Source organism: Nannobrachium achirus, assembly GCF_963921795.1.
Source record: "Nannobrachium achirus genome assembly, chromosome: 10".
NCBI lineage: Eukaryota > Metazoa > Chordata > Actinopteri > Myctophiformes > Myctophidae > Nannobrachium > Nannobrachium achirus.
Window position 1 is genome coordinate 28,180,055 of NC_137819.1, and position 27,887 is coordinate 28,207,941.

General features: G+C 41.4%; 2 protein-coding genes across 3 annotated transcripts in view; one reads left to right on the top strand and one right to left on the bottom strand.

Annotated features, from left to right (window-relative positions):
* ext1c (exostoses (multiple) 1c) overlaps positions 1-14,779 on the top strand; it is a 139,844-nt gene extending 125,065 nt beyond the window's left edge. Inside the window, exons 5-12 of the mRNA XM_080734910.1 lie at positions 189-308; positions 4,725-4,857; positions 5,299-5,417; positions 6,665-6,760; positions 9,452-9,538; positions 10,293-10,453; positions 13,396-13,585; positions 13,978-14,779. Coding sequence (XP_080591036.1) covers positions 189-308; positions 4,725-4,857; positions 5,299-5,417; positions 6,665-6,760; positions 9,452-9,538; positions 10,293-10,453; positions 13,396-13,585; positions 13,978-14,163 — 1,092 coding nt within the window. The 3' untranslated portion in view covers positions 14,164-14,779. The remainder of the gene's footprint in view (positions 1-188; positions 309-4,724; positions 4,858-5,298; positions 5,418-6,664; positions 6,761-9,451; positions 9,539-10,292; positions 10,454-13,395; positions 13,586-13,977) is intronic.
* A 2,473-nt stretch (positions 14,780-17,252) lies between these two features.
* On the bottom strand, positions 17,253-23,619 carry LOC308293391 (mediator of RNA polymerase II transcription subunit 30). 2 transcript variants are annotated; one of them, XM_080735877.1, is made up of 5 exons: positions 23,484-23,619; positions 22,210-22,444; positions 20,399-20,557; positions 19,722-19,811; positions 17,253-17,532 (listed from the first exon to the last, which is right to left on the bottom strand). In XM_080735877.1, exons 2-5 carry the CDS (start codon positions 22,435-22,437, stop codon positions 17,437-17,439), a joined length of 573 nt encoding a protein of 190 aa, XP_080592003.1. In that variant the 5' UTR covers positions 22,438-22,444; positions 23,484-23,619; the 3' UTR covers positions 17,253-17,436. The 2 variants fall into 2 exon arrangements, with proteins under 2 accessions (XP_080592003.1, XP_080592002.1); XM_080735876.1 differs by having other exon boundaries at positions 22,210-22,448.
* Between the last annotated feature and the right edge of the window lie 4,268 nt (positions 23,620-27,887).

Genomic DNA, 27,887 nt, shown 5'->3' on the forward strand with positions numbered 1-27,887 from the left:
AGCGTGTTATGTAATTACTCAACTCTTAGTGCTCGTCAGGGTGGAGGCGTCCCCAGTTAAAATATGATTATTTTGGGGGTCAGAACCACTGCCATAGAGGTCCCTTTGGGTCAACGTGTACACTGCCCCGTGACAGAGCAGCTCGCACTAATGTCCCTCTGTCCTCTCTGTGTCCTCTTTGTGTCCAGGTGCCGTCCACAGTGAGGGCAGTGGGGAACGAGAGAGTGTTGGCTCTGAGACAGAAGACCCAGATGTTGTGGGAGGCTTATTTCTCCTCTGTGGACAAGATAGTCCTCACCACACTGGAGGTCAGTTCAGACACACACACACACACACACACACACACGCACACGCACACGCACACGCACACGCACACGCACACGCACACGCACACGCACGCCACACGCTTTCAGGAGAACAAAGGACAACTGCATGTGGCCTAGTCCAGCCATTCCCTGAAGATATTGACTCAAATGAATTGAGTACAAAGGACCCCAATGTAAACGAGCCATAGTGCTTTCTTGGGTTTAAATCCTATTAGTAGACTGTGTATCTGAATTGTATACAGTCATGTCTTTTCCTATGCGAACTGCTAATAAAGTTTTCAATCAATCAATCAATCAATCAATCGATCAATCAAAACAAACTGAGTGGGCCCCAAATAATTGCCAAAAACTAAGACCAAACATTACATTAAATATATAATATGTTCTGCATTTATTGATAGTACACAGTGTAGATCAGTGGTGTCCAAAGTGCGGCCCGGGGGCCAAATGCGGCCCGATGACAACTTTTATGCGGCCCCCAGCTTCAATCCTAAATTGTTACTAAAACGGCCCGCCAGCATCGGCAAACAAGAATATTTTATAGTATAATTTGTCAGGTTCCCTTGTTATCTAATTCTGAAGGTGTCAAAGAAAGGCAATTTTGTTGACCTTGCACGTCTGGTTACATTTGGCAATGTGAGTTATTTGTGTTCAAACACTTGACAAAGGAAGATTGATATTGAATATTGATGATGGTTAAAGGAGTAGTTCACCACTTTTCAACCTGTCTTCATATAATAGGTCCTCACTAATGTTCATGATAAAATATCAAAAAAAAATCTACTCAGTCCAAGTCTCCTAGGAGAGCTGTGGGAAGTTCAGAATCCATCGTCTTGTGACATCATCATTTTCCCCAAAAAAAAATGTAATCGATATTTAGAAAAAAATATTTAGATTTTTATTATTGCGAGAACAATGGCTTCCACTTTAAAATTGCAACTTTTCAGGAATAGAAAGCCTGCAGTTTCTATAAGATGGATTGGCAATCGATGATGTCACAAGACGATGGGTTTCTGACCTGCCCACAGCCCTCCTCTGAGAAAAAAAAAAGAAAAAAAAAGAAAAAAGCTATTTTTGAGTGAGGACCAATTATAGGAACATAGGTTGAAAAGTGGTGGAGTGCCCCTTTAAATAAAATATTGTAATTGGGATGCATATGACTTTGTTATGGTCCGACCAAAAGTACATTATGTCAGGAGATGTCGTCGGCCCTTGGGTGTTTTCATATTTTCTAATGTGGCCCCTGTAGACAACCCTGGTGTAGATACAGGAAACTAGGGAGAGAGAGAGAGAGGCGGGGAGTGACACGCAGCCAGGGGCGTCACAACAAGGGGGTGGAAAGTGGGACTGAGTTACTAGGGCCCAAGTTGGAGGGGCCCTATAGTAACTTTAGCTATTGAAAAATAGCAGATCTACAAGCTCACAGCGCGGCACCGAGTGCCGCGCTGCAAGCTTGTAGATCTGCTATTTTTGAAAAGTCGTGAAAATGTGTGAAAATCTTTTTTAATTCAATTTTTGCTTCTGGGGGGGTCCCTGGAACTAAATGTTTTGAGATGGGGGTCCGTGGCCAAATACATATCATTTTGGGGGTCCTTCACATGAAAAGGTTTGAGCACCACTGACATGGAAACATAGGTTTCTTGCACACATTTTCACGATTTTTCAAAAATAGCAGATCTACAAGCTCGCAGCGCGGCACCGAGTGCCGCGCTGCGAGCTTGTATATCTGCTATTTTTCAATCGTTAACATTCATGGGGGGCCCGCAGTGAATCCTTGTACCCAGGGCCCAGAATTTGGCGTGACGCCCCTGCACGCAGCAAGCGTTGTCGAGATTGGGATCATGGGTCTGACTGTGACTCCGGTTCAGATGGGAGTGCCGTGAATGCTTTTGAGATCTTCAAGTGGGCACTGATTCAGAAAAGGTTGGGAACCTCTGTCACCAGAACAGGCTTGTGTTTCTACTAACGCCCCACAGCATCCCACCAACACCCCTCAGTAGCTGTTGGATCTTAGTGCGAAATATGTGAGGAAACGCCAAGTTTAAACTGCCCTCGCTCTCTGAAACCTGAACACACCATGCAGCCCACTGAAGGTTCGGCTTTGCACTGATAGAAATTGCAGACCATTTATGTGTGTAAAAAAATGCAAAAACTCTGTCCGCCCCTGGTGTATTGGCTGCTGGCGGGTTTAAAGATAAAGACGAGAGGTTCTGGAGGTTGGCGATAAGCTGCTTATGTACATACAGCGTGTAGGGGGAACCTCTCCCCTGGGACACAGCTGTGCAGTGAGCCTGAGGTTAATGAGTCTCTGGGCCTCACAGTAGCTGGCATTATGCTGGTGCTGCTGCTACACTGACACCTGCTGGTGGAAGTGGGGAAGTGCACTAAGCACTACTATCAGACAAGTGAGACTGCCATTGTTGGAAGAAGTAGGACTCAGATGAGATGTTAAAAGTAGCAATTCCATCATAAATAAAGAAATACTCAATTCAAAGTTTGACTTGACCATTCATCAAAATATACTTTCAGTACAGTTAAAGTAAAAAAAAAACTCAAAAATAGCCTATGTACAAGTTCACAATTGCATCGCGACACGTGAGCTTAAGTATATAATGGTTAATGCATGTTTAGTATTAATAATCTAATCTGCAAAATAACTAGCAACTGAAGCAGAGGTCTTCAACAGGGGGTCCGGTACCCCTAGGGGGTCCTCAGAGTTACTACAGGGGGGCCACCAAATCATTGTGATAGGATCATTCTTTTAAATTAACAACTTGAACCCTCACATCCCTGTTCTGAGAACTATAGCCAAAAATAGCAGATGTACAAGCTCTCAGCGCCTCACAGCGCGTAGGCGTTGAGAGCTTGTAGATCGGCTATTTCCGGCAAATACGTTTGGTGTAGAGGGGGTCCCTGCTGTATCTCCCTCTCTGCTAAGGGGTCTTTGGCCTGAAAACATTGAAGACCCCTGAACTAAAGTATTCAAATCATTGTAGTGGAGTAAAAGAAAAGTACAATATTTGCCTCTATGATGTAGTGGAGTAGAAGTTTAAAGTATGGAAAAAAAAAAAAAAAAAAAAGGTACCTCAAAATTATACAATACAGTACTTGAGTAAATGTACTGTACTCTGGAAGTGGGGAAGTGCATTGATCACTGCTGTCAGACAGAGTGACTGCAAGTTGCACGTTGTGTGATTGATTGCGGTGTGATTAAACTGCCAGTGCACGTGTTTAACATTCGAAAAAAAGAAGAGGTAATCCTTTATTTTACAGTAAGACAACATGACAGGGGTTCCAACTTAATAACTCTTACTCTTAGACTCTTAGCTTGGTGTGAAGACGGGGATACTGCCAAAAATGCTCTTCCTTTGTGTTTGGCACTCCAGATGTGCAGACATCTGTCATCACAAGCTCCAGTTTTAGCCCGGCGGGGAATAAAAATAGAGCAAAAGTAATTAGAAGTACTACATACTTTGATGAATTTTGATAACAACATCAAGAGACGTGTAAAGTAATTAAATGCAGTGAAAATTATGAAAACCATTCTGGTGTGCCATGCCACTACGCAGAAGTGCATGTGATTGTGTCTTTGGGTGTCATATGAGGTCAAATTGATAAGATCATTTATGATATCCACGTGGGTCGTGGGTACACAGAACTATAAAAACCCACAAACACAGCCCTCTTAGTACTTGTCATTGCCAGCAACATTTCTTTCAACCAAAATAAAAGGATTGCGGATCAGCAGGTAAACCCGAGCGTGCCGGTACTTGTGTTGGAACATGGGACTTTTTTTTTTATATGAAGCACCAGACACTCATTAGCGGCCTTTGAGGAGATAATGAATTTGGCACGGGTTTCTGTGAAATGAACACCTCGTCACAAAACGTGCAAACGTGATATATTCATTTCATCGTGTTTGCGTTTCACTACCGACTTCCAAATAACTGTTCTCAGACAGCAGGAGTGTAAAAATGGGGCCTTTAATTAAGCACTTTCAACTTGGCATTCCTGTTATTGGTATGTCATTATAATATACAAACAATAAAATTAAATCTAAATATTACATTTCTTTTGCACAAAAGTATAAACTACATGAACCCTGGGCAGGTCATACTAGGCGAAACATTCTGCGAAAATAGGTGAATATTGGGCGAAAATAGATGATCTACAAGCTCACAACGCGACACAATGCGTTGTATAGGACCACGATGGAAACCTCTGTTCTTATTGCAAACTGTTAATGTAGAAGTATTCAATCAATCAACAAAAGTGTGCCATGTTGTGATAAGAGATATAAGAGAAAAGAGGAGGGGACCAAGTACAGACCCCTGCTCCATTGAAGTACTGTATATAGGGTCAAAGTTGTTAAATAACAGTGTTAATGACCCTCTGCAGATCATAAAGGACCGCGTGTTCTCCCACATCTCGAGGAACAGGTACATGTGGAACGCCCTGCCAGGAGGCCTGCTGGTCCTGCCAGAATACTCCACACACCTGGCTCACTTTCCTTTCTACTACCTAGGACTAGGTAAATGCACTGAACAAAGGCTTCAGCAGTGACATGATGTTTGCATTTCACAAAAGTTTAAATGAGTTCAAGAAGTGAATACGTTTAAGTTCTCAGATCACCAATGAATAGATCATTGCATCTTGAAACGTTACACTCTTGTCAGGATACACATTAGTCCAGCAATAATGTAACTTGACAAAAGGTGTTTTTTGGTAGGATTATACATAGGCCATTATCCAAACTTTCCCTTCTTACAAATTACATTTGTAACAACTTGTTTCCCCCTCTCATTCAGAACATAATGAGGACACGACATCCATTGCGTTTGTTTTTGTTGCAATTTGGTTGACCCACATTTTTAGGTAAAACGCCTGGACTAAATGCCTGTCGAAAATTATTTAGGGGCCATCCTAACCATTTGCCTTCCGTCTTTCTATTCTTCGATACGATCTCCCACAGGGGTGAGTCCAGGACAGGAGTTCACAGCTGTCATCCATGCTGTCTCCCCATTGGTCTCCCAGTCTCAGCCAATCATGAAGTTGCTCCAGGTGGTCTCCAAGTCCAAATACTGTTCACAGGTAACCTGGCAAATCACTGAGTGATATTAATGCTGGTCATACTGTAGGGAAATTAGCCTCCTTTCCCCATTCTCTTTCCAAATGTAGTTGTTGTGCCAATGCTAGGGTGACCAGATTCAAACTTTTCATTTGAGGGACAGAAGTACCGCTTGTGTGGGACAATGTGGGACGGGCGGGTGAGGGGTTAATAGCAACTAAATGAGTTAAGTTGCTATTAAATGCTTTGATGTCATATTCGACCATAGGCCTAATACTGCCTATCATTAACCTGCTGTAGCCAAGGGGATATTTCTCATGTTATTTTAACAGGCTTAAAAACATATCTTGCAGGAAAAGAGACAATGAGAGACATTTACAACGGAAAGCCAACTATTAGGAGGATACCAATTACTCTTATTACTCTTATTACTATTTATTCATGTGCTGCTAAAGCAGTGCTGTGTCCAGTGTGGTCCAGTCTGGCTTGCTGTGAGTTCACACTTAAGAGCTTCAGCAACAATCAGCGCACCGATCAACACCTGCACATTGATTTATTACTGGAGCCTGCCAGTCACAATGTGGGGCAGCGTCTCAATTTGTGGGACGCCTGAAAAGTGGGATTGTCCCACGCAAAGGGGGACATCTTGGCCCAATTCCCAATCAATATATTTGATCATGTGTAGACAAACACATGTCTCCTCCAGTACATATGAAGTCACCAGCCACTTCTTTTCACCTGACAGTGAGGAGTTTCACTGTGAGGGCGGAACACATGGAGAGTGACACTCTGACCTAGTTCTTCTCCCTGCTGAGCAGGCACCGTCAATGTGTTCAAGTTGCTAATGCAGCGACAGAGATGGCTCAAACACGGCCAGAGTTGTGCTCGTTGGAGAGCCCGGCCGAGCCGGAAGCACAATGGAGGATTCAAACCCCTAGTCTCCGTGGTGGTGGGCAAGACCTTTTTTTTCCACCGCACCACCTGGACGCCTAGCTTTTCTAAGATATGCTTATGATGTGGAAAATGTCATCATGAAATAGCTACAAAAACTGAGATTGATTACAATCAAATTGCCATACTGTGTATGTTTTCCACACACGTAATTGTTGCAAAAGTTACTCCACTCCTGCTGTGATCACATAGCTTTAGAAATGAGCTAACGTAATGAACTGAAGAAATATTATGTCAGGAATGCCTGTGAGCTGAACTTAGTTTAATTAGCCTTTCTAATGAGTCTGTGCTCCTCTGTGATTCTCCCCGCCTCCCCCAGATCATCATTCTGTGGAACAGTGAGAAGCCGCCTCCCCATCGGAGTAAATGGCCGCCCATGCCTGTCCCCCTCACTGTGACAGATGGAAGGAGGAAGGTGAGGGCCACTGTCATTGCCAGCCCTAACTCATACTCTCACTCACCCTGGCCTCTGAGTGACAACATGACAGGTTGACACTCAGCCAGTCTGTTTCTGTAACCGATTTCTGTTCTTCTCCCCATCTCTAGAGACCTTTCTTGTATTTTCGTTTGACACTTTCCGCTTGACACTTCCCGACACCATACGTCCTCTTTTACCCGGACATGTCCTCTTTTGGGGGTCTGTCTCTGTCCGTCCCGTTCCGGGAGGGTTTTATAAATTCCTTCTAATGTCTGGGGTTTTGCTCGTGTATCTGTGTATCACAGTCACAGGCCATTAAAGCATACAAATGTACATACAATGCACAATTGCATGTTCAGTGGTTCGTTTGGAAACACACTCTGAGAGGCGGACTTGCACCCCGAACCAAAGAAACATGTATTATTCATAATACAGCGCTCAACTTTGCAATGTGCTATTTCGCACTGAGCCTGAACGAATGCACTGCTTGAGCTCTCCGTGGATGAATGAAAATGCATTACACCGTTGAAATGCAGAAAAGCTACCAGTGTTTTCGTCTTGGTCGTGACCGATAGGAAACAGAGTGTATTGTCTGTAAAGCCGGCATGAGTCCGTCGCAAAATAAAGGTTATTTAGACCTGTAAGCCCATAACAACAAGGCAGCTGTGCAAGTGTGAGAGCCCTTCTGCAGAATATTTTGTACTTCCTGGCAATGCAGAAGATATGGTGGTTTGAAGCTTCATGGTATACTGGACATTGGCAACAATTTTACAAACCATACTGTAGTTGGTTTGGTTTTCCATGAAACCATTGAGTTCAATTAATTTCAGTTGGGTACGAAACTCACCTTGCAGAGACTATCAGGGTGTCTGCACGGTGTCAGAAAGTTAAACTTTAGACATTTTAATGGAATCAAAGCCACCCACACACTTCCTCAATAAAAAATTGAATAGGCAGCGTTTCGGTCAAGGACCTTCCTCAGACATGCTTATTATGCCTGCAGAAGGTCCTTGACTGAAATAAATGTATCTTTATTGAGCAAGTCAAGATAGAGTGTGTGCGCTTTTGGATTCTCCTTGGATTTTGTGTCTACTCCTGTCACACCTATCACAAAATATTCTAATTTAGGTGTGCATTCTGTGCAAGTGACTTTTCGAAGAAGAATGACATTTAAGACCAAACTTAAAAAGAAAATGAACATACTGCATTGAGCTCCAGAGACATTACGGGGTATATATTTTAACCACGTTGCGTATTCGCTTTTCTCATTTATCGCTAAACTTGCATTTACCCAAGTTGCAAACAGTACTAAAGGTATAAAAGGCTGTCGATACTTTCGGTCAGATTTCGGTCAAAAAGTCCTTTTCGACCATAACATTTTGTTCCTCGGGACTTCTGAAAAGCATTAGACCAAATGAGAGTTTAGAAATTTGCACGTCGGAAAATACAGCTCACCGAACATTTCGGTCGAAGTATAGACAGGCCTTAAGACAAAAAGGCCTGAAAGCTTAAGCAGCCTGCAGGACATACCTGACATACTGTACAATACAAATCATCATCAATACCAGGAGCAATAAAAGGTATATTTACAGAAAACAGCGCAGGGGGGGCCGACACCTCAACTTGCTGACGGTATTCTCTAGGAGGTCCTGTTTCAATTTGTGACAGGTGCTCCTTTTGTTTGGTTTTGAATGAGTTTAGGTAGTTGCAAGGTTTGATGGCTTGTGATTGGGCATTCCATTTTTTGTTGGCAGAATAGTCAAATGCATTCATCCCCATGTTTGCGCCAAATGTGAAGGGTACGAGATCAGTGGAGCTCCCTCTGGTGTTGTTTTTCATATTTTTAAATAAATATGAATTTAAGACATTTTAAGGACCCGCGGACAACCTGGACCAGAAATACAGTGTATGCTTGGGTTGGGTAATCCAACATAAATATATCCACATGTGCTTCTTTTTTTTGGTCAAAGTTACGCTTTTGTTGCATTTTAAAAGTGTAGCTGAAAACAGTCCATTGAGTAAAGATTGATTAATTTACAAACTAAATATTAAATTCAAAGAGGTACATTCATTGACTTTGGAGAAAATATAAACAAACACAAAATAAAAAGAATAAAGCTGGGTGAAATGTTTATGAATTATGTACAGACAATGACATTGATCCTTTAAAACAAAGGTCTTCAACAGGGGGTCCGGGATCCCTAGGGGGTCCTCAGAGTTACTACAGTGGGTCCTCCAAATCTTTGTGTGATAGAAACTTTTTACTCCTTTTTTATACTAACCACTTGAACCCTAGTGTCCATATTCTGAGAACCTTTGACAAAAATAGCCGATCTACAAGCTCGCTGTGAGCTTGTAGATCGTCTATTTTCAGCAGAGAGGTTTGGTGTAGAGGGGAAAGAGCACACTAAGTATAGAGTGAAAGGTCCAGTTTATTTAGTATAGTGGTTAAATATCTGAAAACATAAATTGACATGAATCCAAAATACACTGATGATTGTGCTGTCAAACAATGAAACTATATGGAATCTATGAAGATGTTGTGGGGGTCCCTGCTTCATCTCTCTCTCAACTAAGGTGTCCTTGGCCTGAAAACGTTGAAGACCCCTGTTTTAACATGATGACCACGACACAGAGCATGCATACAGGAGTGTTGCACATTTACCTCTCCTTCCATTTCTCACACAGACAACCAGTCGGTTCCTGCCCCACGTTGCCATAGAGACAGAGGCGGTGCTGAGTCTGGATGAGGATACTGTTCTGCTGACCAGTGAGGTGTGTGTGTGTGTGTGTGTGTGTGTGTGTGTGTGTGCGCGCGTGCGCGCGCGCGTGCGTGCGTGCATGTGTGTGTGTGTTCCTGAGCTTGCAAATGTGTCAAAAGTAATCATTATAATCATAGAAAAAGGCCATAGGAGTGCATAAAACAAAACATGGTAGACATGGAAGCTGTAACAGCACTAACAGCAGCCAAGCATCATTCCATCATGTTGTTTGGTATGGCACCTCCATGCCTCCAAAGCCTGATCAACCCCTGCTGTACAACCCCACCCGTTCACTCAGATCAGCTAACACAGAGATGCTGACAGAACCCTCGCTAAAAACCCCAGGACAAAAGTCCACTCGTCCTAGACAATTCGCCCTCCTGGCCCCCAAACTGTGGAATAAACTCCCTGTCGCACTTAGAACGACAGACTCTCTCCCTAGCTTCCGCCGTGGCCTGAAGACTCACCACTTCAGACTCCACCTAAACCCATAGCACTTACCATAGCACTCGCTTACCCTCAATGACCATACATGAAAGCTAGTAGATAGCATTCTTAGGTTTCATATAACGTTTTTTTTACTGATTAGGTGCTTGGTCTACCTACTGTACGTTATTTTTCTAGATTGATATTTCTATGCAATTGATATATTGATGTTATTGATATATTACCTTGCTTATTGTATTGATGTATTTATTACCTTGCTTATTGTGAGTCTCTCTGGATTAAGATCGTCTGCTAAATGCCTAAACTGTAAACTGTTTCAGGTGAACTTTGCCTTCTTGGTGTGGCAGAGCTTCCCGGAGCGCATCGTGGGCTACCCTCCCAGGAGTCACTTCTGGGACCCAGTGAAGCAGGCCTGGGGCTACACGTCCAAATGGACCAACGACTACTCCATCGTCCTCACTGGAGCTGCCTTCTACCACAGGTACAGTAACAATGCACCAGGCTTTCATCTGATCATGGGTCTAAGAGCCATTTAGGGCCATCTTGTTATTTCATTGAAGATGTCACCAAAGGGCATCATGGTCAAGGCCAGGTTGCCTAGGTATTTAACAGGTTCTCTAATCAGCCTCAGGGGTTGCCAGAGGCAAACAATTGTTGACTATGATTCATGAGCTGTGGTCTGTTAAGAGCATTTTGTTTGTTCATTGTTCATATTTACTTTAATTTGTATGCTGGAAGTATAGGACCTAGGGCTGCAGAGAAATAAATATAATTTATGCACTCAAAGGAAACGTTTGGACTTCAGTTATTATGAGCACGTCTGAACTCCCTCGGCAACCAGTTGCACCCAAGTATAGGACTTGGGCACTACAATGGGTTTTAGCCATTAAGACCTGAAATTATTTTATGCTTTAGCATAAAAAAAATGGAAAATATACAAGCTCACAGCGTGGCTCCGAGTGCAGCGCTGCGAGCTTGTAGATCTGCTATTTTGGAAAGATCATGAAAATCTTTGCAAATCTTTGAATATATATTTTTCAAAGCAAACTTTTGTAACACAAAACTCTGCTACTGGGGGTCCAACTGGAACAACATATTCTGAGATGGGGGTCCGTGGCCAAATACTGTACATGTACTGTAATTTAGGGAGTCCTTGACATGAAAAAGTTTGAGAACCATTGATTTAGAAGAAGGATCTAAAAGAATCGGGTCAATATATTCAAAGACTTGCACAAATGTTCATTGTTTTTCAAGAATAGGAGATCTACAGTACAAGCTTGTATATCTGCTATTTTGTAATAGCTAAAGCATCAAATAATGGTTAAAGTCTAACGCGACACAGATGCGTTCCAGGTCTTGTTCAGTGCAGAGAGGCATGTGCTGGTTCATAATGTTATCTAGCAGCAGAGTATAAATATGAGTGGTGTGCTAGAAATGAAAAAGATACTGTATAACAAAAACGACTATAATGAAGTGAGTTTATACCAAATTAAATATGGGTACTTGAAATAGACCAAATAATTGTGCACAATCACTCAATTACACCCCCAGATTACACACACACACGCGCACACACACACACACACACACACACACACACACACACACACACACACACACACACACACACACACACACACACACACACACACACACACACACACACACACACACACACACACACACACACACACACACACACACACACACACACGTAACATTGAGGAGAACAAATGCATTGTCAAACAATCAAAGAGGGGAACAGTCCATAGAAAAAGATGATTGAGCTGGAACACAAGCCAGCATAGTAATGTGAATTTCAAAGTGAAAATGAAAACAATAAAGGAACAGCAAAACACAAGGAAATAGTTATTACCATAAGAAAATACACAAAGACAACTGTGAGAGTGTGTGAGAAGAAGTGCATTACTGAGGGATTTACTTAAGGAGGATTATTAATCAGATTCCAAGTCTACCTGTTCTTCCGATACCTCTTTCTTGTGAATATTACATAGTCATGCGTAAATAAACGTACACTACATTTTGGTACTCCTTTTCCCTTGTGGGCTCTGCCGTGGAATTCTGGTTCAATCAGTAATCAACGAGGCAATTAGGAGACCATGATGATGGTTATGCTTTATGTACATCATAGCATGGGGAGAATCAATCACACTCATGTCAGTGGTACGGTAGCTCTGCCAGGAGGCACAAGTCAGAGGTCACAGTTATACTGTTGCTGCTTCAAGGATGAGCTGAACCATAACAAGATAGGCCTTAGCAAAACAATAGCTGTCAGGCCTATTGGAGACATTTAGACTCTTACAAGCCACCAATATCATAATGTATTGTAGAAGTATTACAAGTAGGGCTGGGACTTTAACAGATTAATTGTGATTAATTAATTACAGAAACGCGATTAAAAACATTAACGCATTTTAATCGCTCTTAGTTTTTGCACCACAGAACCTTCAGTTTCGGGCATACCGATCATAGCGATGCAACAAAACGCAAAGGGAGAAGTAGCAGATCAGAGCGCTTTGCTTGGCACAGTGGATGCAAAATTTTGATTTAAAAAAACGTAACAAAATGGGTTTTACTTGAAAAAAAAAAATGCTTCTCTCGGGTCAAATATTAATATGCGATTAAAATGTGATTAATTAATTACAAAGCCTGTAATTAATTCGATACATTTTTTTAATCGCATCCCAGCCCTAATTATAAGTGATGGTAAAATATAAAGGTTATACATAGTATGCAGCCACATCATTTCTTCCTCAGCTCTCCATGTCTGCAAACCCAGAGGGCATGGAAACTATAAGAAACGTAGCATTTCTGTATTCCTTACTAGGATACAGTGGCGTCAGTTCAGAAAAAGCTAAGGTATGGCAACATGACTGGTGTCTTGCACACACGCGAAGGCACCAGTCATGTTGCCATACCTTAGCAACAGGCATGATACATTTATTTTAAGAAGTACATTTTATTTTTTTCCCCGTTTCTATGGTTTCTTGGGCTGGATATGGCAGCCTGGAACGGTTGTTCAAGTGCAGCTAAACTTGGCATGTTAGTAAACGTGCCACAATTAACAATAATGCATTGCACCTGTGCAGCTGACCTGCAGAACCTGGGAATATACCATTATGTCAAGATGGGGAGAATACAAGTGTGGAGAATATAATTATAATACCTTGTTAAAGTGACCATTTTGTTACATTTTGCATTTGTAGTTATTTTACTGTAATTTAACAACATAATAACCAGCACAGATAGACAAAGAGACATTCATGGATTCATATTTAGAAGTAACTTTTATTTTCCCCCCTGGACCCATGGTATGGCACCTGCATACCCCTGCCATACCCAATTGACGCCCCTGCTAGGATATCAACATAACGCACTCTCCTGTGCTGTCTCTACCTGTAGGTACTACCACTACCTGTTCTCCCACTACCTTCCCCCCGCGCTGCGGGCACTGGTGGACCACACCTCCAACTGTGAGGACATACTGATGAACTTCCTGGTCTCCTCAGTCACGCACCTGCCACCAATCAAAGTGGCTCAGAGGAAACAGTACAAGGAGCTGCCCGGCCCACAGGTCAGCAACATCACTATGGTCAGTGGCATCACCGTAGTCACTGATTAAAGATAATAATCTTCTTTCACATGGTGCATGTCTTATTTGCCAGCATGTTTTTTGCAGTTTTTGAGGGTTTGCTACTTAAATAATTTGGATAATGATGACTAAGGAAGTTGACAAATGAGAACATAATATGCTATGGTCAATAAGGCACACATTAGCCAATATTTATTTACTATTCACGTTGAAGATTTTGATTACTACATGTTCTAAAACACACACACACACACACACACACACACACACACACACACACACACACACACACACACACACACACACACACACACACACACACACACACACACACACACACACACACACGCTGTACCATGATGACGATCCCACTGTCATGTTCTCTTCCCCAGGGCACGAAGAGCGCCCCGTGGGCCAACCCTGAGCATTTCAGCCAGCGGCAGGAGTGCGTCAACGCGTTTGCCAGCTGGTTTGGCTACATGCCCCTGGTCCACTCCCAGTTCCGCCTGGACCCCGTGCTCTTCAAGGACCAGGTGTCCGTCCTCCGGAAGAAGTACAAAGACCTGGAGCGAGCATGAAACTGACGGACAAAAGGGGCAAACTGCAAAAGATCCTCAGTATTCATTTGAACTCCGAGAGTATTGAGGATTTCATTGTTGCATGACCGGAACGACAGAGCTCTGTTGGACGGGTAGACAGATGAGCTGAGCAAACAATGAAAGGCGTGGGATGGCGACCTGAAAAAGCCTGTGATGTGGACAGAGTCATGATGACCGGCCACACGGGACAGAAAGACGACATTGCAGGCAAACACACAACGGTTTGCTCTACTTATGGCAGTTCCTGGAGGACTGTCCAGAACTGTCCTGCAGACAGGAATAAAGAAAGTATTATATATATATATGGGATCAGTAGCGCTATGAGCTGCAAATGGATCCAGGAAAAGCTTTTTAGAGGAAGCGTCAGGGGCCTTAAAAGAGGCCGTGATTGGTCTCTCATTTGAGAACAGACAATCTATAAAAAAAAACAAAAAACGAAAACATTTTAGTGTCAGTGCCATTGCTGTGCCAACAGAAAGGAAAGGAATGTCAGACACCCAGGGCACTGGTATCGGTGCCACGCACTCTGGCTGTCATTCTAATATCAGTGTGCTGGGAACATATCCAAGGAACCGGATCACTTCACATCCTCAATGTAGCTGTTAAATCCAATAAAAGAAATGTATTTCTAAATGCAAATAACCTGGCATGGCACTTTGTGGTGTTACTCTTAATGTATTACACTTGGCACAATCTGGGAATCAGATAAATGTTTTTTCCCCCCCTTTGTCTTTTCCTCTTGGGGCGCCACTTGTTTGCATAGTACAGTGGTTCTCAACCTGTGCAAATTATTTTGGGGGTCCCCAGATGAGTAGCTTAATGTGAAACATTGTTTTCGCACTCAATAGTAAACAAACCAACATAAAGTTTAAGTGTAGAGGGTATCTGAACAATGAACATTTCTAACCCTAACCCAGTGACAATTTAAGAACTTTTTAATACCTCTAAAATGACAAGAAACATTGGCCAAATTGTGAAATATTAGAGGCAGAAATTGTGAAAATAGCCAATCTACATGCTCACAATTTGGGAGGCGTCGTGAGCATGTAGATCTATTTTCACAATAGAACTGTTATACAAAATGTAATGCCTCTACTCTTTGTGCTTGTCAGGATGGTCCCCAGTTCACTTCAAATATGATTTTTGGGGGTCACGGCCTGAAAAGGTTGAGAACCACTGGCATAGAAATTAGAAACAGGAAGTTGGTTTCTTAGTCCACTTCCTCCCGGCTGCTTCGATCTGTTTATTCCTAAATGTTTAGGGCAGTGGAGCAGAATCTGTCTTGAGAGATTACACTTAATTGGCATACTGCTTTACCCTAAACAACTTCAAATGTAATGGATTCTGTAGTACATTATTCACAGTATGGGAGAAGGAAACAAATTGCCTTGAGTGAGTGATTTATAAAGTGATCGTGTCACTGTGCGACTAGAGTCTTGGTCTTCCTCTGACCTAATCAATAGAACAGTAAATAAAGCTGGAATCCACGCCCAACGTTTCTCAACCTGTTGATTCATTGGGACTCAAATGAGCTCTGACTGGCAGGAGCAATTGTAATTGGCAATATCATTTTATCTGATCTAGGGCTGCAACCATTGATTATATTATTCATTGATTACTTTTGCATATTTGTTTTTATATTATATTTGTATATTATTTATACATTGAATCAAGAAAAAAAAGTGAATTAGTTTTTTTATAAACTAAATCGGTTTGTCTGATTAACCACTTTATACAGTACAAGTGTCCTGAAAAAACATAATAGCCAAGCTACAAGCTCACGTCAACATTGCAATTCGTAGCTCGCAGATCTGCTTATTTACAGTATGCAATTTTGCTAACCCATAATTAGTTATGATTAATCGGATCATAAATCCAGGTCCCTGAGGAAAACCAAGTGAAACAAGTCCTACATAGCAGCACTAACCAGACCCATCGAAATTACAAAACAAACCTCCACTACTGAGTTTGGTACAGCAGGTCTGATATTTGCAACAAAGAAAATCCAGCTGAAAAAGAAAAACTAAATGAGCATAGCAACTGCTTATTTTGCCATGTAGGAGCTCTAATATACAGTGCAAAATATAACTATGTTCTGAGATTTCATTAGAAAAGAGATTTTATTCTGTAGAAAGAAAAGAACCCAAATGAACATTTTACAAAAATAAATCACCGGCTAGCAAGTCTCAACACCCTGAAGGTAAACAGGTGTGTTGCCTTGCAAACAGACAGCTAATCTCATTAATCACATGCATACACAGGTGTGTACACTCTTTCACTTTGTCTTGCACCAGATATACACACACTCATACGGTAGTTACGGTACACACACACACACACGCACACGCACACGCACACCCTGAGATACATAGCTGCCAAGGGGCTAATTTAGATTCAAACCCCCTAAACCCATGAGGTTAATGTTTGTACTACACACACAAAGGATCCGAAGGGCAAATTCCCCTGTTGTTCGTCATCTGATGAGCTTGTGCTTTCTGGAAGAATTAACTCCAATGAATTCAAATCTACCTCTGGGCCCCAGCCAGCACTTGTGGGCAAGCCACCATGAAGACGATATGATTTATGCATTTCCACCCCAAGGCAACCAAGGTTTCAATTCAAAAATATGAACAGCGTGAAAAAAAGGTGACATAGATAGATGCTTAACGACTTATTTGAATATTTATGAGAAAAATAAATCCCTTAAAAGAAAAAAGGTTAACCCTGACGCACTGACAATCACAGGTCAGCTAGTGTCCAGAGGGGGTTGGAAGGTACTGGAGTGAAATGTTCTCCTCCTCGCCTAGCCTTAATCCTTTCCGATTCAATCGTTCCTCTTTGCATCTCCATCGCGTGCGAGGAAGGGAGTTGAGAAATCCAACAAACAACTCCCGACAACTCAAACACTAAACCGGTGGTTCTCAAAGTGGTGTCCAGGGACCCTCAGTTCCTTGAGGGGGTTCTAAATGGACCCTTACAGGTCAGTGACTCTAGTACATATTGAACCAAATGGACCCGTAAGAGTCCATTTAGTTCCATTTGTACACTCAGTTATGGGGGGGGGGGCCTTGAAAGTTGTTTGAGAACCACTGGTCTACACCGAGAGAAAACAATATGCTCAAAAACAGATTGAGATTCAAATATGCAGGTGAGCTCCTACTACTACAACATGTCATGTAAACCCCTTCCACCTCCACCAAGCTTTATTGGCAGTCTGCATGTGACCCGCGTCCATCCAGGTGTGAAGTGATGTCACTTCCTGAGCGTCAGCATCGCGTTGACGTCCCACAGCAGATTCCTCATCTGGTCCATCAGGACTTTCATCTCCTGGTTCTTCTGACGCACTTTCTGCAGGGTGGATGACATGACGGGCAACATGCAGCACATGAGCATCAGCAAGCTTGACAATGACTACAGAATTCTGGTCTTAGGTGCTTAGGTACTTAAACTCTATGTACTTCATTGACCGTGGTGTTTTACTTGGTCCCCTCCTTTTTCCTCCTCTACACCAAAGATAGTCGATCTATCACTTCCAAATGCATCGCATTGAGACGAGAATGCTACGGTTCATGAGGTTAAACTGTCAAAATGGGGCAGTTTACCAAAGAAATCTCTGAACTGAATTTTGCCCCAGGATTCATTCACGTGATCGATCAGAGGTTTGGATTGCAAATATTGCTTGAAATATGTAGCTTGTATCGCTTTATTTTGAATCCGTAAACGCCAGGTAAAAACATAACTTGTTTTAGTTATTTGAATCTGAGATGGTCACGTTCATATCCCTCTGTGAAGCTTAATTTGTGCTGTATGTGCTGTATTTAAAACTACATAGATTAGGTATTCTATTAACGTTTGATAGCTGTCAAGAAAAATGAGTTCATGAACGAAATATATCATCAAATGCTCCTATAAATGACAAAAAAAGCATTGTAATAGCAAGAACAAGAATGCTCATCTTGCTGGTCCACTGACATGCTTTGGCCTCTTTCAGAGTTCATGCTGCCACCTAGAGGCATTTACGTGTAATGCAGCTCAGTTATGGCAGTCAGTATAAGCCAGTAGGCTTTCTGAGCCTCACTCACAAAGAGACCCACACTGAGATCGATTAGCCAATATGAAGCAGCCACTGGCTCCCAGTGGCAGGTGTGCCTCATCCCCTTTGCCCTGGAAAAGTACATGCATGTGACCAGACTAGCAAGTCGGTAACAACTGCTCCCTGCGGGAGACTGGAACCATAAAATGTGCAGGAATAAAAGGACGGTGAAGCAATTACAGGGCTTTCCCTGTCCATTATGATGGGGTAAGGTCGGTTGGAGGGTGTCATGACAGTTTGTCACAGTTTAATGTTTTTAACACACTGTACACCAGTTCAGGGGACAATCACTAGCAAATTACATTGTGACTCCTGCGGATTATGGGAGCTAGGCTATCAACTAGTCAACTCCATTGTCCCACAGGAATGATCATCGTATATTGGAGTATTCCTATTTGAGTATCATGGGAAATATTATGGGATTTAGACTCCAGTCTGTGTGTGTGTGTGGTCAAGATTCAGTGACATCATTATTACAACATGAGACCTTCAAGAAACTGGTAATCTACCACGCAAACTGTTCACAAACCATACTGTAGTTGAGGTAAAGCATGTCTATAAAAATAAACTGCAGACTAGCTAGGCGGCCTTTAGGTCTGTGTGGCGTAAATGCATCAATACAGCATTTGTTACAGATTCTTGACACTCCATCATAGATACACTATGAATGTGAAAGGCTGATTTAAAAGGACATCAAACATAAATGTTGTGTTTCTGTTTAACTGGTTTGAAACGACAGCTTACAGCACATTAGTATGAGAACTAAAAATATGCGTTCATTCTGAAACTGTCAGGGAAAAATCACACTGTGCAGTTTTAGTTTTTATGGGAAACACTGATTCCTCTAATCAATGCACACTGTGCAGTTTTAGTTTTTATGGGAACACCGATTCCTCCAATCAATGCTATGCTATGCTGTTATGTAGGCTACATAACATCTTGGCACTCAAAATGTAAAATTATGATGGCACTGAGATATGGTTAAAATGCACAGTGCCACATTTCCATTCTTTGAGAGCCCTGGATTCTGAGCTTTTTTGCTGTCCCTTCATGGATTACAGGTCTTAACCCTCCAAAAAACTGGAAAGCATCTGCATCGATTTTAGCCACTTTAACAATTATTTTATACTATGAGCTTGTAAATCTGTTATTTTTGAAAAGTCATGATAATTTGTGCAAATCTTTGAATATGTATATATTTTTAAACCAACTCAAATCTTTGCTTCTGGGGGTCCCTGGCATAAAGTATTTTCAGAAGGGGGTTGGGGGTCGGTGGCCAAATACATATCATTTTTGAGGGTCCTTGACAAGATAGTTTGAACACCATTCACCATTGATATAGAAACGTACGTATTTCATACAACAGTTAAGATTTAGAAGACATTTTTAGAATGGGTCTCAGGTCTTAATATGTTTTGATTGGTGACACAAAGCAGGAACAGACCTCCAGAACTTCTTGTCTCTCCTCGACGACAGCAGGACTACAGGGCTCCACTCGGACCCCAACAATCTCCTCTGCTTTGTAAGGAACCAGCTGAGGATGAAAATACACAAATACATGGTTCTTAAAAACACATAAGCCCCATTTCAAGGGTTCAAGGTTGTACTTTATTGTTAGGTCTTTTGTACAGGTACATAAGAGTAAAACGTATTTTTGGTTGGCATCCTTCAGACAAGGCAGTGGCATATATATACACCACTTTGTGTCATGACAATAACAAAAATAGCTGATCTACAAGCTTGCAACATGTTACATTGCAATGCATTGTGAGCTTGTAGATCTGCAATTTCTTTAAATAAAAAGTGAAATATTTTTAATGTCGATAAGTTGTTCCCGGCAAACATTCTCTGGTGTGGATGTTGATGTGTGATACTGATAGGAGAAGGCACAGAAAGAGGAACTTTGGTAAAATATGTTTTTATACATTTTATATATTATAATACAAAGCACTTTAACATCCCAGCATCTCTGTTCGGACGGTCGCTTATCTCCCGATTAGGGAGTCTTACTGGTAATATAAAGCATTTTAACCACCCTAGCATCTCTGTTCTGGGGGGGAACATTCACCACATTTATTTTTTGTATATACAAAAAAAAAAGAAAAAAAAAGAGAAACTCACCTCTGCCGGATCCTCCTGCAGGTCAGAGGTCATCTCCACACAGCGTTCATAGAGGAGTCGGAGCTTTCGGAACAGCAGGGCCAGCTGGCGCAGGTGTTCCTGCAGCTTCCCAAAGCGGTCCTGGTACATGGCCTGGCTCTGAGTCACACCGTTGGGAAGCTACGGACAAACACATGCACACCAGGTTCAAGGACAATGAGAAGGCAATGTTGCAAGTATAGGTTAGTCTAAGACCAACTAAAAACAATTTAGGAACAATTGAATACATTCGGTTTACTATTCAAACCATTGTTTTGCAAAGAGCAATTGTCAGAAAAATATGCTGGCATTGATTAAAGGAATTGATGAGCTAGGAGGCACACTATTTCTAATCTCTGAGTCTCCCATCCTTACTCTTCTTCTCAGACTGCTGTCTGCTACCTTCACCTTTTATATTTCCTCTTTAGTCTTGCTACATAAAAAAATTATGCTTCCATCCCCATTTCTGTCTTTCTCTGACTGAATAACTGTCTTTAACAGAAATAAGACCATATTTCCACTTCAATTAAAAGGGCAGTTATTCAGTCAGAGAAAGACAGAAATGGGGATGGAAGCATAATTGGCGATTTTTAGGTAGCAAGACAGTAACTAAAGAGAAAATATAAAAGGTAAAGGTAGCAGACTGCAGACTGAGAAAAAGAGTAAGGACTCAGAGATTAGAAATGGTATGCCTCCTAGCTCATCAATTCCTTTAATCAATGCCGGCATATTTTTCTGACAATTGCTCATTGCAAAACAATGATTTCAGGTAACCAAAACAATGTATATTTGGCATGTCTGCCAAATAGTTGAAAACATGTGCACGCCGCCTACTCTTTTTCCCCACACTGAAAATGGACCAGCATTCAATAAGAGAATTGTACAGAATCGGCATTAGCAGAATCTATAACTGCATTTGTATGAAAATACATTGGTAGCAATTCCCTTCCCACCCCTAGAGCAGTGGTTCTCAACCTTTTAAGGCCGCGACCCCCAAAATAATCATATTTTAACTGGGGGACCCTTCCCCCCCCCTCTGGGGACCCTGCACCCTGCACAAGCACTTGGAATTGTAGGAGTTGGCATTACATTTAGTTTGACTCGATCTATTCCATTGTAAAAATAGCCGATCTACATTGCTCACTTGTGAGCATGTAGATCTGCTATTTTCACAATTTCTGCCTCTTAATATTTGACAATTTTTGACCAGAGGTACTATAAAGGTTTTTAAAGTCCTTAAATTGTCACTTTAGAAATGTGAAGTATACACTTATACTGCATCTTCTTACTGTCGAGTGAGAAAACAATGTTAACATTTAGCCAAACATCTGGGGACACCCCCAAAATAATTCCGACCCACAGGTTGAGAACCACTGCTAGGGCTGTCACGATATGACATTTTACATGACGATTAATTGTCACTCAAACAATTGGCGATTAACGATTTAATTTTTCATTGATTTAATGTTTTTGTCGTTGATAATTACATTTCTGTTTGGCTTTTAGGCTTTGAAGTTGTACATGGTAGATATGACACATAACCTAAATATACAAAGAAATTACTGACATATTTGACAACTTACTACTTAAAAAATAACTTTGATAGTGGAAATAGCCGATCTACAAGCTCACAACGCGTCGCATCGACGCGTTGTGAGCTTGTAGATCTGCTATTTCCACTATTTCTGTGGACATTTTTCAACATTCACGATTATGACGATTATGACAAAATAATTGCGATAACGTCAAATAATCACGATTATTGTGACAGCCCTATGTCCAGTGTGCGGTACCTGTGTGGCCCGTGTTAACTGGAAGATCTCCATGGTGCGAGTGACAATGTCCTGGACGGTCTCCTGGCCGATGCGACACAGGAACACGGGTGAGATCTCCCGCAGCGCTCCCTGGGGAGGCATCGGGGGCTGGCCCGGTCCTGAGGCTGCACCGGGGGGCAAGTGAGGCTGCTGTTGCTGGGCTGGGATCCCCATCCCCATCTTCTGGGGTAAGGAGGAGGCTGACATCACTGGTCTGTCTGGGGGAGAGGAGAGGACATTTATGGCTGAGGCTAAAACAATAGAATGGCTAAACAAGCTACTTTCTGTCAATGAATGCAATACAGAAGATCAATTGGCCAAGTTAGTCGTCACATTAACATTGTTTCTTAAAAGGATAGTTCAACCCCAAATGTTTCTCTTTTTTTCCCCATATCGATTACTCACCCCATGGAGACTTGGGACAAAGTACAAAGTATAAATACTGCAATAGAAATACTCTGTTACAAGTAAAAGTCCAGAATTCAAAATGTACTGAGTAAAAGTACAAAGGTATTGGCATCAAAATGTACTTAAAGTACTGAATAAAGTAAAAGTACTCATAGTGCAGAATGTCCCATTTCAAATTTTCAAACGTGTAAAAATCTTTTGAAAATAGTAGAAATATTAATATTGTATTTAAGTACAGTATTACTTTCCAATGTAGCAGAGTATAATTGGATCCGAGAAGTAGTGAAGTAGAAGGAAAAGTATTGTAAATCGAATTGATTGATTGACTTATGAAGACTTTATTAGAAGGTTGTATAATATGCATAGGGAAAGGTAGTTTCATGACATTGATTGATTGAAGACTTTATTAGAAGATTGCATTGGAAAAGGTACAGTTTCATGACGGTACAGTTCACTGGTACAAGGTCTACTAAAAGGAGATCCTAGAAAAGACTAAGTTTATTTCCACAGGAAACCATTTAAGTATAACATTGAATGAGTAGGCCTACTATGCAGTAGATATGTAAATAAAATAAAATTAAAGAAAAAAAAACAGTAAGTCTAAACAAACAGTAAGTATACAAAGAAGGGGCAGGGGAGGTTCAGTTCAGTTCGCTGATCCCTTTGTGCATCTCATATAACATTGAAAGACAGACGGATAGAACACAGTACTATGATATCATCATTAGGCCTATCATTAACAAAGAAAAAATGGCAACGTATTAAAAGCAAGGTTTCAAAACAATGAAAGGCGCGCAGCATCATCTGCTGCTTTAGCACAGTTTAGCCAGCCATCTCTCTCTTACCTCAATAACTAACGTTCTTCAAACACACGTTATCGACACCGCGGAGGCTTGCATTGATGCTATAGTAAAGACAATTACGATGATGCTGGTTTAGTGGGTTATTGTGTTCAACCCTGGATAGAGGGAACATGCTGATTGTTTTCAGCATTCTTTTTTTTATACGCATATAAATGCGTCACTTCCTGGCTGAAATCTGAAATCAAGAAGGCTCAAGGAAGGAGAAGACGCCATAAGTAACGCCCACACCACGGTCCATGCGCCATGACACTTTGGGTGGCGGAACCTTAATATTATAACTCTATTCAGTAGCGAAGTGTGATGTCACTTCCGTGAAATGGCGTGAAATGTCGCCCTCTACGGGGTTCATGATGGTATTGTTTTGTATTCAAATCGCCATTGGGGAATTTGCGATCACCGCATATAAGAACTGTGTTAAAAATATAAACACACCATGCTCTCGGATTGACCCAAATGGATATGAAGCATCGACTAAGGTGGAAATGTACAGATTTACCCAAAGAGTAACACAATAAACGCTAGAAACGAGTTACAACAGGCTATATCAGATATGAATGAATATCATAAACTATGCAGAACCCCCCCGCTGACAGAAACGCGCACATGGTGTGTTTATATTTTTAACACAGTTCTTATATGCGGTGATCGCAAATTCCCCAATGGCGATTTGAATACAAAACAATACCAGCATGAACCCCCTAGAGGGCGACATTACGCACAAATGACGACATGGCTTCGTTTCTCTATGGGCGGAACTAGCAACGGAAGCTCGATGAATAACATTGGCGTCTATGAGCTTCGGCTGGGACAGCTCATGAACAAAAAGATATTCTGAACGATTGAGACCTTTGTTGTATAATCGCTCCTGGAATATAAAAGAAGACATATCACAGGTATTTTTACAATCACTTGCTTTTCGATGTGCACGGTACATGTATAATGTTATTGAGGCAGCTAAACAGCGGCGGCGGCTGTTTCTGTCTCGGAGCTATCGCGATATTTGGATTCCAGACAGGGAATGGTGGAGAGTCTTGGCTGTCTCGCGATACTATCTAGTTCAGAAACGTAAATTGAGCTCTAGATGCCATGTTATACAGTGTACTCACCGAAAAGCAACACAGCACAAAACAATGTGTGACGTGTTTTCTTTTATATTCCTGAGCTGAGTGTTTTATAAAGGTCTCTATCGTTCAGAATTATTTTTGTTCATGAGCTGCCCCAGCCGGCGCTCATATACTCCACCGAACCTCCGGTGCCCGTTTTGCCACCGAGAGTGTCATGGCGGATGGCCATGGAGCCTAAAATGATGTCGGTGTCCATTCCTTCTTCACCGAACCTCCGGTGCCAGTGCCCAGTTTTGCCCATGGTTTTTCCACCGAGAGTGTCATGGCGGATGGCCATGGAGCCTAAAATGATGTCGGTGTCCATTCCTTCTTTGATCTTCCTTGGCTGAAATCTGGGCTGAAATCAGAGTACAGAGAAGAGTTATAACAGAGCCGCACCGCCCCCTAGTGGCGAAAAAGAGAACAACTTCTGGGAACCCAGTTAGGACTGTTGCGTCATTGATTGATTGATTGAAGACTTTATTAGAAGTTTGCATAGGAAAAGGTACAGTTTCATGACGGTACAGTTCACTGGTACAAGGTCTACTAAAAGGAGATCAATGAAAAGACTAAGCTTATTTCCACAGGAAACCATTTAAGTATCTCATATCCCACACGGAAGAAAAATATATGAACATATATTTTTTTATATATGCATGAATATATGTCTAACATATATGCCACATATAAAAAAATGGCCGCCTATATTTCATATATGTCATATATGTTCATATATGTACATATATGTAAGAAACATCTCAGACAAAACTGAAGTGAAGCTCTGTAAGGCTGTCACATGTGTGTGAGTGCGGGCGGCAGTCGCGTTCATGTGTGTTCATGTTGCCTAGTGTTTGGGTATAGTAATAGTAATTTTAATAAAACCCTGGGAATAAATTCCTTACCAAACAATTTCTTCACCAATGTGTTCGTAAAGGTGTCTAGTAACATATCTAACAAAGATTGAAATTCAACATCCCTAGCAAAATGTTTGACAGCTAGGGTAATTCTGGGTCTCATTCACTCTGTACTATAAGGGAAAAAATGACTCCCAAAAATCTGCTTTAAGTGGGGTGTGAGGGGTCTAACTAGGTGTTTTTAATTATTCTGAATCCATTGCAAGCATTTGTTTTGCACGAAAAACATTCTTTGGGCCAAAAATGGACCCCATACACCTTGTGAAAAGTGATGACTCATCACTAAACCATAGTTCTTTTGGGTCTGTTTTTAGAATAATTAAAAACACCTAGTTAGACCCCTCACACCCCACTTAAAGCATATTTTTGGGAGTGATTTTTTCCCTTATAGTACAGTGTATAGTAAGCGAATGAGACCCAGAATTACCCTAGCTGTCAAACATTTTGCTAGGGATGTTGAATTTCAATCTTTGTTAGATATGTTACTAGACACCTTTACGAACACATTGGTGAAGAAATTGTTTGGTAAGGAATTTATTCCCAGATTTGACAGTTTGAGAGCTAACTTTCCCTGACTAGTAGGGTGGCCTGGAAGGGTTTATGGGTCCCTATGGCCCAGATAGGCCCACTCCGGCCCTCCTGCTCAGAACGTGCTGGTTCTGTGTGTGACCTCTCCTTGTTCAATGTACTCCTTGGTTGAAAGCCAGAAAAGAAGTGTTCTTCTGTTCTACCACCAGATAGAGACAAAGACAAAACGTCACAAGCCTTGATAGTAGTGGGACACAATTCTCACTCAGTAGGTTGTTTTCTAGTTGTATGATATCCCTCCTCACACAAGTGGAAGTGGAAGAAGCAGCTGCGTTTGTACATACGTACATTGTTTGCTTGCAACTGTATCACATCAGTATGTCTTTAAAAATTGTGAGCTTTTAAATATGTTGCCCTCTGGTAGGACTATATCACTTAAATGTAAGCTTATTATGTGGGTCGACTGTGAGTCCTGGAGTGAGAATAAGATGGATATTATAGGTAATTTTTACACATTGCTAATTTTACATTATCATCACATAATCGGAGGGAATTTTCTATCTGACCTTAGGCCAAAGCAACTAGCCTACTCTGAATGCAAGTTGTTTCTCCCTCCCAGTCCCTTCCTCTCTCATGCAAACCAGCGTCTATTTCCAAAATGTAGCCTAATTTGACTGTACCCTTGCTCTATGCAAGTAATCTAACCACAATTATATTGATGACTGATTTATAGCTATCAAGTATGTGTGTGTGTGTGTGTGTGTGTGTGTGTGTGTGTGTGTGTGTGTGTGTGTGTGTGTGTGTGTGTGTGTGTGTGTGTGTTACTGATTCTGATTCTGTCAGCACTCCTGATTTGTGATTCATATTTTAACAATAAATATATTTAGTTTTGTTTACCACATAGTGGAGGGCTTTAGGAATATAGTTATACCGGTATATTCCTAAATATATAACAGACGCTAATGAAAGTAAAATCCAAATCGACAAATCAAATACATCTGTATTAAGATTATACTTTTGGGGGTATGGGAATATGGGTTTAAAATATAAAATAGCTCTGCTAGCAGAATCTTTTTTAAATGAATTACTGCCCTACCCATGCCTGTTTCTATTGTGCCACACTGCCACTGTTTACATTACAAGCTTGTTCAAAGCTTTGATCCATTGTGACGGACTAGAATGAACAGGAAGTTCATATTGTTTCTCATGTGATTTGAGTTATAGCAATAGAATGTCCTTATCAGTACTTAATCTTAGAGATTCTTGTGTGGACATTTGTCATAGTCATGCCATAGCATTTGTTTTCTTTTGGCATTCAGTATTATCCCATGGCAGTGCAGACAATACAGAATGTTTTGTGCTCCTATATAACGTTAAAACTATACTATGTTCCTCATTTACAACATAATTCAGTAGCATTGGATTAAGATCTATATAATTGAGCATAATACTTTAACCACTTGTACCCAGCATCCCTATTCTTGACATGTCATAATACTGTCTTGTGTAGCTTAACATTCGGAGGAAATAGAAGATCTACAAGCTTACAATGCCTTGCGTCGTGGCACAGCATTGTAATGCATCATGAGCTTGTAGGTTAGCTATTTTCACTGAAAATAAAGGGAGAAAGGGAGGGAGCCATGGATAGATCTATTGGGGGATCCGAGGTCAACAAAATGATAGGATTTAAGACCTGGTTTGTTATTATCATACTGTCGTAGCATGACTTATTTTGGACCACTCCTTCAGATATGCTTTCTCAATCTTCAGGTCTTTATTTACAATTTACAATTTAGGCATTTAGAAGACGCTCTTAATCCAAAGCGATTTACAATAAGCAG